The 17,575-nt window shown below is 49.2% G+C and overlaps 1 protein-coding gene across 4 annotated transcripts in view; it reads left to right on the plus strand.

Moving 5' to 3' along the window:
- PAX7 (paired box 7) overlaps positions 1-17,251 on the plus strand; it is a 103,862-nt gene extending 86,611 nt beyond the window's left edge. For 3 of the 4 annotated variants that reach the window (XM_074161509.1, XM_074161512.1, XM_074161511.1), the window contains exons 8-9: positions 12,811-13,057; positions 17,136-17,251. In XM_074161509.1, coding sequence (XP_074017610.1) covers positions 12,811-13,057; positions 17,136-17,251 — 363 coding nt within the window. Of the gene's footprint in view, positions 1-5,840; positions 5,907-12,810; positions 13,058-17,135 lie in introns of all 4 variants that reach the window. The other variant, XM_074161508.1, reaches the window with a different exon arrangement.
- Positions 17,252-17,575: the final 324 nt, after the last annotated feature.

Below are 17,575 nucleotides of genomic sequence, written 5' to 3' on the forward strand. Positions count from 1 at the left end.
GCAGAAGCTTAGTAGTATTTTCATTACTGCAGGCTGCGTGTTTAAATGTGATCAGAGCCCAGCGTGGAAACTCAACATTTTCTATTCTTAGCTCTTTATCCCTCTCTACCCATCACCTTTTTTGTGCCTGGCAGTGAAACAGAGCTGATAAAACTGTTCCCACCTTTGTAAAACTTCCTTATATCTTCCAGGGAAAGATGTATAGAGACACTAAAGAGCATCATACGGTGCTAATGTTTTAAAGTTCCCCTCGTTTCTGTGCTTAACTTATTACGAGGCTGCCTGGAATGAGGACATCAGCCTTGGCTTTGGGATGTTCAAATTCCTGCTCCCCCATAAACTTCTGCACCGTCTCAAGTTTTACCCTTTATTGGGCTCGTTTTTCCTCTTGTAAGGTGAGAGGTGGGAGCCCTGCTCTGCCCGGTGCTGATGATAAATACGTTAAGGCAGGTCACAGAAATCTTTGAAGAACAAAAAGAATGGGGCAGAAATAAGACATAATTCTGCTTTTTTATGCCGCTGTGGCTTTGGATAGCGCTTGCTCTGTCCTGCTGCTTTCCCGGGGGGTGTCGGAAGGGTCGGGATGCTCAGCTCTTGCTGGAGTTCAGGGGGTCGGCTCCCTGATAGAGAAAGCTCCAGACTCCCAGGCCTTTTTGTGTGGACAGGAGGTTTTCCTCTCCACATAATGACCAGGGGAGAATTAATCAGATGGGGGGCTTTATTACCGGTGACCCAAATGCACCCACAAAGCTCAGGCACCAGCTGGTACATACATTAACTCCGGTTTTGCTTAATCTTGCAGTTTTTAAGACAGTCTCGTAGTGGGGCAGGGACAGGAGGAGACAGGACACGCGGATTCTCTGAGGATCTCTTAGGTGCTCACACTGACGCCGTGGTCTGAACCCAGGGCAAGGCTTAGGGCAAGTAAAACCCAGGGAGTGGCTTCTGGTTTTGGGCTTCAGCCTCTCTGCTTCTCCTGTGGCCTCAGCCCCGCATCCTCCCACACTCCGCACCCTTTCCCCAGCATCCCCAACATTCTGCCAATGTCCTGATTCCTCTCCAAACGGAGGAGAGCGGCGCCCAGGGTCACTGATCCCTGCACGAAGCTCTTTTTCCCCCCAGCAGTTGTGACGGGGGGGGTCCTGGGGTGCAGCGGGAGTGGGGAGCGCTGGAGATAACCATCGATGTCGTCAACGCTGCCGGGACTTAACGTATTGTGAGATATGGCAGCTTGTTTGCACGGGTGTTAACCAGCCTCTCCTGTCCCCTTCTTGTCACTGCCCAGTCCCTGCCACAGCCAATCTGTGTCCTAATCTCCATCAATTAACAAGAAACACTTTCGCCCCCTCGCTCCCCACCCCCCCAATACAGACACCAACCCTGAAGCCTTGGATAAAGAGGAATGAGCCCCCCCAGCCTCGACCCTCTCCCCCTTTACTTTCCACTAACTCAGCGCAACCAATTAGGCATCTGACACCCGTACTGGCTGACAAATTGTTTCTGTCATCTGCTTTCTGTCTTTCATTAAACGAGAGGCGGAGGGGGGAATTGAGAAGGGAGGGGGAGCTGGGAGATGTGATCTCCCATGCTTAGCGAGGCCAGATACATTAATTACAAAACGGCCATTTGCAGCATGAAAATGCATTAATTAAATTTATGCAATCATTATCTTTAAATAGTCATATCTTTAAAATAATCAGCCCTTCCTGAGTCTTCCCTCTCCTCTGCTAAGTATCTCTAATCCCTTTTCCACCATTTATCTCTGGATCAGCACTGGCTTGTGTGCTTTTAAACTTCTGCACGCAGGAGATGCCTTACAAACTCTGCTCGAGTCATACAAGGGTGCGATACCTTCACACCTGCAGCGAGGAGGACAGGCCGGGGGCACGGCTCTACTCGGCAAATGAGAGGATTTGCCATTTTTTGGAGGCTTTTGATCAAGCTATGTTCATAACAGAGAGCTTGTAGCTCAGCCAGGAGTTGTGGGGTTAATGTATAAAGTTCTTCGCTTGCATGTGTAGAGGAGTGTGAGCCGTGCGCTGGGTTCCATACCCGCATAGTAAATGTATTGCTGTTTTCGTTTGGAAGAGGTTTAATTTTAATGAGGTAAGACCCTTTCCCTTCGGCGCAGACACAGCTTTGCCAGCAGACAGCTACCTTCCATCAGTGTATCTTTTTCGCCTTAAAAAATCACTTCGTTCAAGGCGGTAAACGATGTTCATGAGAAAAGCAAGGTTTTAAAAACAGGCATTTCGCTACTCTGATGCTCAAAATCACTTCTCGGTGGCTTCATGTTATAAATCTAAAAAATATTTTGTTTTGTAATACCTTCAGACGTAGCCAAAATAGAACTGTGCTAGACAAATAAAAAGGAAACCCAGCTAATGATGTGTTAGCCCAGCAGCTTCTTTCTGCTTTTATACTTTATTGCTCAAAGACTGGACGTGTTAGTGATGGGTACTCAAATAATCGTTGCAGAGTTATGGAGGTTTGTGCTGCTCCTCGGCAGACCCCAGGTGCAGGAGGGCCAAAATACCCGGGAAAGAATTAATCTCATCCCCTGCTTAAGTAAGCACCTATAACACCACAGGAAAACTCCAGTCCAAATAGCTTTTAAAGAGCTGGAGGACTCAAAGAGGGATACTTATCTAAACTCAAATCCTTTAGGGCTTTCTTATCGCTTCTGGTTAAAGATTTTGTTCTGCTCTTTGTGTGTCTGCATCGTTTTTAATAAATCCTACACGTTTTTTTTCCCCTATCTGTAATGCCTAGTGGGCCAATGGCCAATTAGACGGGAGCCGATGCAGTGGTGTTTGGATCCAAACCTCATGTTGTGTTGAGCTAAAGTCACGAGTTCGGGATTAAGAGCAGGTAGAATTTGGGTGCGGATTTGATGATGATCGAATCCTGCCAGATTTCTCGTATCCGAGGGGCAGAAATGGGCTCTGAGGTTGCAGAAATGGAAGCAGACAGAAGCTTGTCCTGCACAGGAAAGTCCCCTCGACCGCCCAGGTGTCCCCTCCTCTTCATGAAGTGCTTTATGAAACTATAAGCTGTTTGGATCCGGCACAGCATGAACTTAGTGTAAAGGTGATTTCAGATAATGAATATAAAGGGCTCATTTTTCCCTGGACCATCTCTAAGAATGGACATTTCTGGAGAGAAAGGAAAAGCCTTACTAAGGAGCAAAACAGGGGAGGAGGTTGTTGCGCTAGAATGTCTCAGCTGTAAGGGTAGTCCTCTATCAAAGCCACTGTTTTCAGCAAGGATCCCCACTTTCTTCTCTTCTCTTTTCTCCTGTTTGCCTGCACTCATGCCTCCGCACCAGTGGACTCGGCACCTTGGTGGGTGCAGCTCCGTTATCCCCAAGATCAGATCTGATGAGGGTTTTGGGGTTCACGTTTGGCAAAAGCAAGCAGCTCCCTGCCTTTGAAAATACCACAGTGCTCTCTAGCAGCAGAGAGAAGTCCAAAACCAGCACATGGCACCATGTAGGGCTGCAAAAGGCATTTCCTTGGGTTCAGGAGCTGTGATTTTCCTAAGGGTGAGGGAAAAAGAGGTCCTCGTTTTAGAAATTCATCCCTGTGGCAGCCTCAGAAGATCCAAACTGAGCTGAAGCGCACAGAGAAAGGACCGGGGTCTGGGTTGTTCATGCATTAGGATGAGCTGAAAAGAGAAACCCTCACCTTAAAAAACGCATCAAGCCCCCCCTCCACCCCAGGAAAGCAGGGAACAGAGAGCAAGCAAACAGGCAGCAGAGGAGCTGGCAATAGGAAGGGCTTGTGATTTTCCCTTTCTTCCATTCTTTTGCCAGCTCGAGTTATTAAGTGTTCGGTGCGAGCCTCGCTAGCCCTGCACTTGCTGAACTTATCAGGGTTATTTCATCTCCCCATGACCTCTCCGTATTTACGATGGGAACCCTGGAGGCATTGGCTTTGCTTAACTGGTGTATCTTACACTGCAGTTAAGCTTGGACCTTAACTGATTACAGCCCTTGATTGATCAGAGAAAGAGGGAGGGGAAGAGAAAGAGGAGTCCTGGAGCAGATACGCAGGACTATCAGTGCACCGAGCAGCTTCGCCCGGGGCTGGGATATGCCACTCGGGGGATTCTTTGTAGTGTAGCTCCTTTCACATTTATAGAGGCTCCCCTCCACTCTCCAAAAAGAGAGAGACAGAGAGAGAAAAGCAGGCGGGGGGGGGGAGCATGGAGCAGACTCAAAGGATCTCAGGAAATCTTGTTTCGAAGCAGTAAGTCAGCACCCGCACTCCATTACCAGTGTCCGCGGGGGGTTGCGATAGTGAGAGAGCACAGATCAGCTTAGCTGAGAAATGGAAAAACCAAAATAAAATAAAATAAAATAAAATAAAATAAAATAAGGGAGAGAAATGGAAAGGGAGGAGGGGAAAAAGGAGACCTTTCTGTGAATTTTGGTTTGTCTTTGTTAGTCTCTGCCGGTGTGGGGCTGCTGAAGAGAGGAATAACTGAAGTTTATGAAACAGTTTTAATTTGCCTGGGACTTAGCTGTGTTGTGTGATCTGCCCACCCTGCCATTATTTACGTCAGGTAGAGGCACAGCAATAGATTTAGGGCTGATTTAGCAGGAAACCTTGGTGTGTGTTTGTTTATTTCTCAGTATTTTGAGTCTCTCACCAAGACCCCAAAGCTTTTTGTTCCCCTCCTGCCATCAGCATGTCTGAGCTTACCCAAGAATGGACAAATAGATGCAGAAGAAAAGACCTAAGCCCAGCCCATTTCCAAAGCCAAACCTTCCGGGTTCTTCTGCCGGTTTGGAAATGTTTAGGAATTGTAGTTTTCCATGGTTGTGCCTTTCTGCTTCCTCATCCCAGGTGACTTTGTGAGTTCCAAAACGCCCCAAGCAAGATTCATATTCCTGCAATTAATACCCTGTCTAACGTTGCCCTGAGAGGTTCTGTATCTCAACAAAGGGATTTTTCCATGGAAACTTTTCCTTTCCAATGTATTTACTCGGCCTCCACAGAGAAACGTATTTACGGGGAAAACAGCATCAGGGTAGAGTTTGCTGGTGGTGCTTCTGTTAATGGGGTCTCCTGCCTGGAAATAAGGAGGATGAGGTGGCTCAGTTTGCCAACCAGCACATTTGGGAAGCATTGGCCTTCTTTTGGTTATTCTATATAAAATGTCTTAGCAATTTTAATTTAATCAGGAAAAACACCTCGCTTAGATAGCACAAGGTGAATAATGATGTCAATGGTTAGTTAGTAAAGCACAAAGTGCCCATTTTCGGAATGGAGATACTCAGCGGTGCATGAAAATCACAGTTTCGAGATGGCAAGGGGCTAGTTAGCCTTTTGGCTTGAGTGTCCCCCGTTTCTGGAAGGGGTGAGCCCATGTCTCTTGATTTTGCTTGTTAGTGAAATTGCTGCCCGTAGAACTGGACACCCCCCCTTTACCTTAAACAGCCCACACTAGCATGGCGTGTCTTTTTGTTCCCTCTCTGGTTATCCAGACTACTAAAAACTTTGCCATCTGCTTTTATCTAAGAGGTAGCAGAGTTTGGTTCCCTAATGCCAGGGATAGTGGCTCGTGTTTCTAGATCAAGCAATTTTTAATGTAATGCACAGTGATGCCTCTGCCCTTCCCCTCCAAATTCTGCTTTTACCCATATTGGATGTATAACCCCACGGTGCTTCTGATTTCCTCACGGTATTTCCATTGCAAGAAGAGCCCACTCCTCTTTCCCAGACCATCCAGACTTAAGCAATTTCTCTTCCCCTTATAGTTAAGACCTTCCCGTTCTTTTGTATAGCTTAGAAACTTTTCTTTAGACCTTCTCCATAATTTGTACATCTCTACAGAAGCAGGGTGCCCAAAACAAGATGCAGTGCTCCAGGTGGAACCTCACCATAGCCTTGAACAATCAGGTAATAACTTCCCATCGCCTTTTTTTTTTTCTAATCCCCCCCTTGTGCAGCCTGCATTGGTCTGCTTTGCTGCAGCTCACCATCGCATCCCCAGCTCCATCTCATCCCCAGCATCTCCCCAAGCCCTCTCCATCATGAGTGTGTGGCAGTTCTTCATCTGTCAAGTGAACAGGGTCATTTTAGGACACATAAACGCTCATCTCCATTTCACCCGCTGTGTCCTAGACCACTCCCCTACGGCGCTGAAACATCCTTCAGACGTTTTAACTCACTGAAAGGCATTGATGATGTTTCTGGGTTTATTGTTCGCTGCCAAACTGTACCACTTTCCAAGCACAGGCCCACAGTAACCGTTTCTGAGCACTTTGAAGGGATCTGGTGTGATCTGTCCCATCCACACCAGAAAAGATTAAGGCACGTTGCGTTCTGCTCCTGGCTCTGCTGCAGACACACTTCTTGTGGCCTTGAGAAGGGCATTGCACTGGCCTCCATATATTTTCCAGTGGAGTGGAGGTTAGGAAAATGAGACATTACTGCTCTCCAGCAGCAGCCACATCAGCCCTGGAGTCCTTCTGCAGCAGGAAGGACTTGTGAGACGGTGTTAGCTCATATTCATAACACTGCTCTCTGTAGCACTAGTAACATGGGATGAGGGATTGATGAGGGATCAACATAGTTGAGGGATGGATTTAAATACCTGGTGAGATGAGATAAAGCTGGGGCAGTAGAGCATCAGGTTTCTTAAACTTTAACACACAACAAAATAAAGAAGAGAGTTAAAGTACCTTCTCAGTATTCCCAGTGTGAATTAGGACTGTGCTTGAAGTCAGTGAAGTTACCCTTAAAGAAGGCTAACGTGAAGTTTGCTCCCTGGGCTCCAAAATTTAATTGGAAGCGACATCAGATAGAAGGGACTGCAGTTACCCAGATCAGACATTTTCTAGGTTCAAGAAGTGTGAAGCACTGTCTGGATCCTTGGCCTGATTGCAAAATCAAATTCGATGGGTGTACTCACTGGATCGGTTTGGCATATTGGGATACAACTCAGCTGGGTCGACTGATTTAGAAAATATTCAAAATTAATTGCTTGGGTTTGTGAGTGCAGTGTTAGTGATTGCTACATAAGTCATTTTAGTCCTACCTAGGGGCATATTTGCATATATTTATCCTCCTTTCAAGTGAAGATCTTTGGGGAAACTGTATTTATCTCCTCCCAACTCTTTCTTCGGCTTTCAGTAGTCCTACAGTCACCTCTTCATTTTGTTTCCATTTAATGTATGTATAGAATAATCGACTCTTCCCACCAAGTGAAAATGAATCCACAGAGATCAAAAACATTAATATGAGGGAGGGTTGCCTTCTGCAAGAGAGAAGGGAAAGATTAGCTGAACAGGCTGCAAAATAAAGATGGAAAAGATTAAGCTGAGTCCCCACCAAGTAGCTCAGAACAGTCTTGGAGGACAGAGCAGGACCTACCCAGAACAGAAGCTGCATCAACCACAGATGGCAGGGAGACCAAGCCCTCATGAAAGAACTTGGAGCGAATCGTTAGCTTGGTCCCTGTCGTTAGTAAATCCATGAGATCCAACATGTTTCCCAGCACGGCCATCAGAGCCCTGTGAGACTTCCCATCCCCTGGGGAGTGGTGTAAATATTGACACCACAGAAGCGGAAACAAAGAGAGATTTCAGCCTACAAACACCCTTCACAACACAGAATTTCCTAGTGCTTTTTGCCTGGTGTGGTATCAAATATTCCAACTGATCCCATTTCCAGCCTTTCCCAAAGAGAGGGGATTTCTAGCCATTCCTAGGAAAGCAGTACCGCAGCCTCAGAAATACCGCCCGCTGCCAGGAGACCCTTCCTCTGGGTTTCCCTTTTTTGGTTTCTGCCCGGGATTGCATCCCTTTGGGACCACCCGGCAGCTTCTCTGGGGTTAACACCCTTCAGCGGGTTGCAGATCATTACGTCTTCCCTTTATTCACAACTTCGCCAGGCTCAGCAGTTTCTAAACGCAGCATTTTTTCTAAGGCAGCCTCTGATTTTAGACGCTTTGCGCTGTGTCAAATCGAGTGTCCAGAAATGGAGACACCACAGAATCAAGGGTCACTCTGGAAAATGCTGTCTGCAGGCTCCTGCTGCCCCATCGTTTTGTTTGCCAGGGTTTGATCTCCTCACATCTTGGTGTCCTCCTGGGCATGGGGCAGTGTAGCATCACTGAGTCTAGATACAAAGCCTGCCGTGGCCGGGGCCTGATGTCTCTATCGGTGGGGTATCTTAGCAAGCCTAAAGCAAACTGATGATGCAGGGCAGGAGGTGTAGGGACTCAGAGGATGGACTTTTCGGCACGGCCTGGGCTGCCCTGGTATCTCCCGTGGAGCTCTTGACTGCAAAGCCCAGTGAGATGCAGCAGCCAGGTCTGCGGGGACAAGGTTTTGTCATCTGCTGCCCTCCTTCCATCTCCCTGATGCCCTCACACCCTCCTCTATCTCAGCGGTATCTCTCCCTATCACTTGTCCACCCCTAAACACACCCAACCGCCTCCCCCCCCCAGCCCCCAAACCTAAAATCTGAAGGCCTGATTGCACAGATTGAAGGCCCTAATTGCGCTTCCCTTTCCAAAGCCGCATTCGTTTATCATAAAGGGTGCACATTTCCCCTGCTACAGTTTCCACGGCCAGAGGCCCTGAGGGCCAGCTCAGAAATGGAGGGAATTAATTACATTTTTTTAACTCCCCTTCTTTTAAAGTATGGGAGAGAGTGATGAAACGTCCTGGGGGGGGAACAGGGGGGAGCTGCGGAGATGAGGGTGGGGAGGGAGGCAGCAGCAGGAGGCGAGGGGGGGGGGGGGCTGGCTCTTTCATCCAGGAGGGTCTTTGTGCATTAACCTTGGTCTCCCCAACACATCAGGACCCCTACCCCCTCTCCCCCCATGACAAATGACCTCCGGAAAGGGTAGATACGAGGCCGAAGGCTCCCAGCACCGTGGCTGTTATTGACTTACCCCGAAGTGGGAGCCCACGCCATGCCTGTGACTGATTTGGGACAGCAGCGAAGGGATAGGAGATGGAGAAGGGGAGAGAGAGACAACTGATGAGAGGGAGGGGAAAGGGAAGGCTGTCAGTCACTGTGATGGACAGGTAGCAGATTTCCCTCCAGATAAAACCTTACAGATGTGAAGTGGGTATTGATTTTTAGTTAGTGATGATAATGCACCAAGAAGTAATAAATTATAGGAAAGCAAGGTCAAAAAGAAAAGGTAAAAGGACTTTGCATTCTTGAGGAGCGGATTTCTCCAGATGCCCCAGACTTTGCTAAGTTCAAAAGTTGCCTGGAAAATGAGTTTATCCAGCTGAAACAAGAAGTCAGATAACACGGGCCTGCTGAGGCTGGAGGGCTCTTTGGCTGGAGGGTTATCCGTGCTGGGTGGCTGCGAAGCGAAGAGGGAATAGAAATCTCCTGTTCACTCTTGTTATTTCTGACACCTTTGTGTCCTGGGGGGGGGGAAGATGGGACGCCGTCCTCTGATGGAGTCTCAGGGGAGCTCAGCCCCAAATTGCTCTCAGCGTCCCTGGAAAAGGCAAACACTTCCCACGGTCAGCGTCGCTGAAGAGGAAACGGAGATCTTTGGGGCTCCTGGCTCAGCTGAGCCTCCATCAGGGTTCCTCTGCAGCACTCAGCCACCCTACCTCCATGGGAGCAGCCGGCAGGGATGTCCATCTCGTAGCCACCTTCTAGCATCTCCCCTCTCCGACCTCCCTACGGTTCTCTGTCCATTATCCACCCTGCCATATTCACGATGAAATATTGGCATCCTTATCTTTCACCACGGATTTCCCGAGGGAAATTCAGCCCGTTTTTTTTCAGAAAGGGGTCTTAGGGTGGGTTGAATTGTCCTTCAGAAATGTCAATCTCTCTGTAGAGGGATTCTGGAGGATTAGCAGAGACTAGAAACTTAACTTCACATGGCTAAGGTTAGTTGAGTTGAGTCGTAGCTTAAGTGACTTGCACAAGCCCTTGTGAGTCAGTAGCAGAGCTGGGATTAGAAATCAGCCCTGATTCTGACTGATTAAAGCCAATTACTGTCTTTAGTAGGATTTGTGCAAGTGTCTTCTCTGGTCTCAGCTCCTCTGAATCTGAAGAGTGTGAATCTGGGTTTCATTTACTGACGTTGCTTTACATCCCCCTTTCTTTTTAAAAGGGCCTTTAGCGGAAGTGTTAATACGACTTCTGCTTGCTTTAAGAGCCTTTTATTTTCTCTGAGTAATATAAAGCAGCTGACTCTTTTGGGGAGATGGCCAGGAGGGAGAGCACTAGAAAACCCTCTGCTCTGTGAGTGGTTCCAGTTGCCCTTCGGTTTATAGCGCACCATTTCTTCTCTGCACCTGCGGGGCTCGGGGGTTCCAAACGCTCTGGCTTTGTGCTAACCGGGCTGGAGCTTTCCAAAAATCACTCATCATTCACATGGCTGTGTTTTCCCGCATGCAAGAAGGATGTTTATTGTTTTAAAACATCCGATTTCTGCTTGCGAATGAAATCCAATAATGGCTCGTGGCTGCTGTGTACGCAAGCGTCCCGGGTATCCGCCAGGGCAAGGAGGTGCAGGATGTCTCAGCGACGGCTGAGGCGATGCTGAAGCTGTGAAGCCTGCTCTGAAGCCTGCAGCCGGCGGGATGGAGGGGGCAGAGAAGGAGGATTCGTAGCTGAGCCAGATCAAAGTTCGCGACCCAGCTTTAGTGGAAGGTTACAAATAACTTTGCAGATGGAAAACCCACCTTCAGGCTGCGCTCCCATGATTTCCCCGCTGCATGAGCCTCCAGGCAGAGAGGTTTACGTTACATCTACCCAGAAAAGCATGACAGCCCTGTTCTCATATTAATCCATTCTGTCTTGCATATTTAAATGCAATTTCCTTTCTTCTTTCTTTCTTTGGGCTGTCATGGGGCAGGGAGTTCCACGGGCACATTTTGCACAGTGTTATGGCTAAACAACTTCATCTAGATACCTCGAGGCTTAATCGCTGTGATTAAGAAGCTGTGCCCGGAGGGTCTGGAGAGCTGGAGGTAGTTTAGGCTCTGTCTAGAGCTCCGTCTGCCCCGTGGCGTAGAGACAGCTAAGCTGGGTTTAACTTTTGGGGACCAGTAGCAAACTCTAAGCTCGGTTCAGGCTGAAAACCCTGAAGGAGGAGAGGGTGAATGCGCCCTGTCCGAGCTCTGTGCTGCTGCCACTGTGCTGCTTTTACTGAGCGCCTTCCTGTGTCTCTGTACCGCACTGCAGACAAACCCCGTGGCTGGGGTTAGATTGGTTTTCCAGGCTTTTTAACTAACCCCTTCCCCAGTACCTCCCCACCGCCTCCCCCTCCGTGGGGGTCCAGCCACCCCTGCTCCCCAATTTCTCTCCCAAACAAACGCCTGGGAAGAATCTCGGGCTGGCTGAGTCGGGAGGTGGCATCACATCAAGAGAAAGCCTCTTAGCGGGACTCCTGAGTCCTTCCGGGGAGGGAGGAGAAGCTTTGGAAAGCAAAGGGCAGCGCGGAGCCGGTCATTCAGCCTAAGCCCCCACTCCGGCAGGAAGGTGAGGGAGGAGGGGATGGGGAAGGTGTCGGGGTGAGCAGGAAGGGGAGACGCCGCTCTATACAGCCCCTCTTGTCTCCTTCCAGAGAATGTATCCTCCGCACAATAGCTCACCAGGCCGCTGGTGGGGGATAAAGGGCTCATTTTACCACTTGCCAGGCACCAAATATTTCCAATTTGCCACTTTAATTGATGTCAATAAGGTTATGCTAAATTCGGAGATTTTCAGCCGCTCGGCATCTGAGCGCTGGCCTGGCCCCCCGAGGTGACTGGCTGTCCCCTTCTCCCCCCGCCGTTCCCGGCGAGGCAAGGCAAGGGCCTGCGGCGGCTGCCGAGATCAACCGAGAGGCATCAGGACTTCCCTTCCTTCCCTCGCCACGGCCCCCGCTTCTGCAAACTCTTTACACTCTTAACTTGGTCGCCCCGGGGGTCATTTTGCTGATTGCAGAAGGCAATTGCATTAAAGCGCCAGCAGGATCGGGGTCCTGGTGTGAAGGCCTGTAGGCAGCGGCTTACCCCAAACTCACCCGCGGGAACAAATCCGGCATTTTTGCTGCAAAAGAAGGAAAGGGGAAAAAAAAGAAAAAAAAAAAAAAAAGTTCATCTGTTTCAGGTCTCAAAGCAGGAAGATCGCTTGTGTGCAAATGTAATTACATTTTCAAACCAAGCACTACACTGAAATGAGCCCAACCAGGACCTGTTCTCCTTTAACAGTTGAGGGTAAAGAAAACTTTGACATTTCAGTCCCTAAAGCTGAATCTGCATCAAAGCCAGAAAGGGTTTGCCTCTGGTTTATTTAGGGACCTTTACAAACCAAGCACTACTCAGACTTCCAAAGAAAGGGGCTGTCTTCAGCGTCCCTTTCTGAAAATATAGATTTTTCCCCCCTGTCTTACGTGTCTCCTCTTCTGTGAGGGCTGTGCGTAGGAGGGAGGGGGTGCTAGTTCATGGCAGTGCGTGTCGATCAGGTTTGTCCCAAGTTTATTCCTCTCTCCAGTGTCCGTTCTGAACAGCACGGCTAACGCTGTTGGCAGGTCAGCAAAGAAAGGGCAAAGATTGAGTGTGCTTTGAAGGAACTTCTCAATTATCCCTATCAAGGTCTTTCAAATAGAGCGTTAGAGACAGAGGAGCCAACTGTGGGGTCTGACTGTTGTTACTGGGTGGAAACAGGCCTTCATTCTCCAGCCTGGCCAAACCTGTATTGATATTGTATATTATACTGATAGAGCACCAGTATATGTCGACTGTTTCTTCCTGGTATGCATGAAGGCAGCTGCACACGTACCCTTTCTCCTCCAGACGTTGACGCGTTGTCTCCTGTGTTTCTCCAGGTGATGAGCATCCTGAGCAACCCCAGTGGGGTTCCTCCGCAACCCCAGGCTGACTTCTCCATCTCTCCCCTTCACGGTGGCTTGGACACCACCAACTCCATCTCTGCCAGCTGCAGCCAGCGGAGCGACTCCATCAAGTCCGTGGACAGCCTCCCGACTTCCCAGTCCTACTGTCCTCCCACCTACAGCACCACCAGTTACAGCGTGGACCCAGTGGCTGGCTACCAGTATGGACAGTATGGACAAAGTAAGTGCACTGATTGTATTCCCCCTGCATAGGGAACAGGAGAAGAGAGGGAGAGAATGTAAGAATTTGTGGATGGTGTATTGGAAGGGATTCCCATGGAAATCTGTCCATCTAGAGAGAAAATGGGAATCTGCTCACCAGACACAGATGGAGATTGCTCCACAGCCTCCCCAACACCCTTGCAGTCCAATTAAGAAGTCCCAATTGAAACATTAAAACATTTCTATTAGAAAAGGACAACTCCTAGACCTCTCTCCTTCCCCATCTCCGATTCTTGCTTCCCCAAAAGCCCTACAACTTCCTCACCCTCCTCAAGGAAAGCTGGGATAATGCTATCCCTTAGTGATACAGAACCCTGTGTGTTGCTTCCTCCTCTGCTCTCTGTAAGGCATGGGCTGGGTCCACGCTCAGAGGTTTTGCTACCAAATAAGTTAAGCCAAAGCTTGTCAACTGGGCTGGGGTTCTGCGAAACCTGAAGCGAGACTGGGATTGTAATCCTGAACCCAAACCTCGGACCCGAAAGGCAGAGGGACCCTGGGAGGGTCTGTTTCTGCTCCAGAATGGTTGGGTCACAAAAACACCAGCGAGCCTGGCAAAGGGCTCACCTGCCGGTGTTAAACTAATAATAAGTGTGGTGTTGTGAGAGAGTGATCCGCGGAGGGTTAAAGGTGCATCCTCTTCCTCCGGGAGCGCTCCTGCTTGCCCACAGCTTGTCCTCAGTGACCTTTCCTTCCATTTGGCTGTGGCTTTTTATTCCCCTCTCCGTCACAGCCCTTTAATGTCTTTAACTTCTACAGCTAAATGAGAACCGGCTGTGGCGGCAGACGGGATCAATAGCAGCTTCCCCCCACCCCTCCTTTTTTTGTTTTTCGGGAGTTTGATCTGTGACCCCTTGACCTTCCCCTCGCTTCTGGATGTGAGGCTGGACACACGTGCTATTGATAAAAATCTTAAACAAATTCCAATACCATGTATTTCCAATAAAGATTCCCTTGGGCAAGACGTTAGTCACACCCATGTGTGTAAAAAATAAAATAAGGAGGACGAGCTACGTTTTCTGAGAGAGAGAGAGACCAGCAAAGGAGAAGGAAAGAGAAAGAAGGGTTTGTCTTGGTTTGCTGCAGGAATTTTTACTTGGGCCTCTCCTTATGCTGCTGAAAAACTGTTCACACAGCCCTATTTATGTTATTTTATTTGCCCCCCTTTCCTGATTTCTGTCGCATGGCTCCCTCATTTCTGCTAAACACCCATTAAATTTACATGTCCAGTTTGGAGCCCACTGGGCTCGGTTTGGAACAGGAATATTTTCCTGTTAATAGTCATGAGAGTCCAGGCTGCCAACGGACCTGTGCCCAGGTCTTGCCCCGTCAACAGAGTTAGTCCCGACGTGCCCTGGGGCTGTTCTACGGTGGGACCTAAGTTAAAGCAGCAAATTCTGCGTGTGTGCACGTGTCTATAGGTATTTGTATTTACAGCTCTGTACAGGCAATATATAAGTCCACTTGTCACCACTTCGCTATAAACCTTTCTTATAATCAGCCCCATTTATAATAATCTCTATGTGAGGAAACAGTTTTCATTGGTAATTAGTCCTGTTAGAGCAATCACTTACATGAAGTTGACCTTGATATAACAACATTTTTTCTTGTCTTTCTCGGTGCATGTTGTATTTAGCAGATACTTCTCATTCCTCCTGCTTTTTAATTCCTCACTGCTTCTTTTCAAATGCTGTTCAAGTGCCGATCGGTGTGAGGTGACCTCCACAAGACCATTATTTATTGATATTTAGTTCGAATCATGTGTTTCTCCCTTCTGTGATGCGGCAAAAAAAGTATCAAAACTCTTTTTAGTGAGCACTGATATAATAAAAATGGGGGGTTTGCTATAGTGGGGGTAGGGTGTGTATAACAGGGGACGTGGCCAGGGCTTGTAAATAAGAGCTCTGTAGTTTTGATGGGCTTTGGACCTGACCCGCAGAGAATCTCTCTCCCCCCACTTCTCTCCCTCTTATTCTGTTTTAGAAACACAAAACCAGACACGCTTTCTCTCTCACATAAGCAAATAAACACCCAGAGTATTTTTGGTAAGTTTCTGGTTTTATTTTGGCTTCTAGTGTATTAAACCAACAAACCATGTCTTTGATTCTGGCGTGGGGTACCCTGGTGCCTTTAAACTCTTCCCACTGGCACAAAAGGCAATATTGGGAGTTCAGCGTGTTTTTTTTTCAGAAAGATGGGATTGCCGTCGAATTTGCATTTTGCTGGGTGCTCCTCAGAGCAGGACAACCAGCTCTAACCGTTCAGCTCCCTCCTTTCCCAGGCACCCATCTGAATTCAGCCAGAGCACAGGGGACAACACAGAGGCACAACCACGTGCACACACACGCACACACACAGCATGTCCAAGGAGTGAATTTTTCTGTATCTACAGCTTCTCAAAGGTATTATTTAATGTGGTTACCTGAAATAGAATCATGGAATCATAGAATCACGGAATCATAGAATCATAGAATGGTTTGGGTTGGAAGGGACCTTAAAGACCATCCAGTGCCACCCCCTGCCCTGGGCAGGGACACCTCCCACCACACCAGGTCCCTCAAAGCCCCCTCCAACCTGGCCTTGAACCCCTCCAGGGATGGGGCAGCCACAGCTTCTCTGGGCAACCTGGGCCAGGCTCTCACCACCCTCACAGCAAAGAAGTTCTTCCTGAGATCCCATCTCAATCTCCCCTCTTTCAGTTTAAAGCCGTTCCCCCTCATCCTATGGCTCCACTCCCTCATGAAGAGTCCCTCCCCATCTCTCCTAAGTACCAGGGGACCAAGCTGATAAGGTCTGGACGGGAGCCATAGCTTGGGGTCTAACCCTCTGTAGACCCCACTTGAAGCCAGAGGCACCGTAACACAACGCTCCAGAGCACAGCGCTCAAGCCGAGCTACCCCAGGATCCCCATCCCCAAGGGGTGCCAGCCACGCTTGCTGTACTGGGCTCCTTTCTGTGCCGCTTGTAGAAGCCGTGCTCCCCAGCAGGGCTCGCTTTGGCCCGGGATAACTCACCCCGTGCCCAGCCTGCTCGCTTCCAGCGCGTCACCATGTCGGCGCTCGCTCGGCCTGCGCTGTCCCAGCCGGCGAGGAGCAGAGATGCCAGATTAATGTGGTCCTTGCGGTTCCCCAAGGCCGGAGCTGTGTTAATGATGCCGGTGATGGAACGCAGAAGCGTGAAAGGAATTCTAATAGATATGACAAGTCTAATAAGAATTTGTGTCTGGAAGGGACCTCCTCTGGGGCAGGCGTCTGACAAGACGTTGATGGCTGAAATTTGTTTACTCATTGGCACCGATTGTACATCTCCTGCCAGCTCCTTATTAATCTAATTTGAGACATTAAAGCTAGTGAAAGGGAGAGACTTTGACTGAAGCTCGGCTAATGAGCAATGTCACCATCCTGCCCCAGTCCTCTTCCCCCTCAGACCGTGGGGCAGCCGGGCGAGCTGGGATACAGGCTCAGGCATCGCCTCAGGAGTTGTGGCTGCGTTCCCACCCAGCTGGAGATAAGCGAAGCGGTTTCCCTTAGGAAGGGCGGATGAAGGCGGGCAGAGAGCTCGCAGAGATGAGTCAGCACACAGCGGATGAGTCACATTCAAGCCCCGTCCAGACTTGGTGAGCTTCCACTGGAATCTCTGGAATCACTTACACCAGCATCATGAAGTGCAGGAGTTGGCTTTGCCACCATGAGATGACACAGGGAGGTGAGGCTGGAAGGCTTATCCTGCTGGGTTTCTGCTCGGTCTTGTCTTCAGAGAGCTCCCTTGGAAACACCATTTTCTGTGGCAGAAGTAGAATTTTAGCTCTTTTCAGTGGGTCTGTGGAGACCTACCCAGGTGTTTCTGCAGGACCATCATCTATTTGCACCCTTTCCTAGGAGTGACGCGGGACCCTCGTGTCTGTGACAACCACTGCGTTGTACGAATCCGTCTGCGAGGTCTGTCGGTTACAGGCCCTTTGATGCTCAAAGTCTCATTTGCTCTAAATGCTAATGTTGTGTTGTTTTCTCACCCTCCTTTTCCCCCTCCCTTCCCTTCAGCCGCTGTTGATTATTTGGCCAAGAACGTGAGTCTGTCTACACAGCGCAGGATGAAGCTGGGAGAACATTCAGCCGTTCTGGGCCTCCTACCAGTAGAGACAGGCCAAGCTTACTGAAGAGTCCGACTGTGCCAACAACCCACTCCAGCAACGTGGTACCACTGGAGAAAACACCACCAGCCTTCCAGGGATCTACCTGTACCCGGACCCTGCTCCTTCCCAATTCCCTTCCGCCTGGCACCAACTTGAGCTGTGAAGGAGACGGGAAAGAGGGGGAGGGCTCTCCAAGTATCCAGCTCTTCCCGGAGAGTGCTCTTCTCGGAGGCCTCTGTGACCTGACTCCTGTGGCCAGAGACAACGGGTTGGGTACATTTATTAACCCCGAGTTCATGCCCTCCCTCTAACCTACCTGGCCATGGCGTTTTGCCCACACTTAAGGAC

The sequence above is a fragment of the Numenius arquata genome, chromosome 20 (genome assembly GCF_964106895.1).
Source record: "Numenius arquata chromosome 20, bNumArq3.hap1.1, whole genome shotgun sequence".
Taxonomy (NCBI): Eukaryota; Metazoa; Chordata; class Aves; order Charadriiformes; family Scolopacidae; genus Numenius; species Numenius arquata.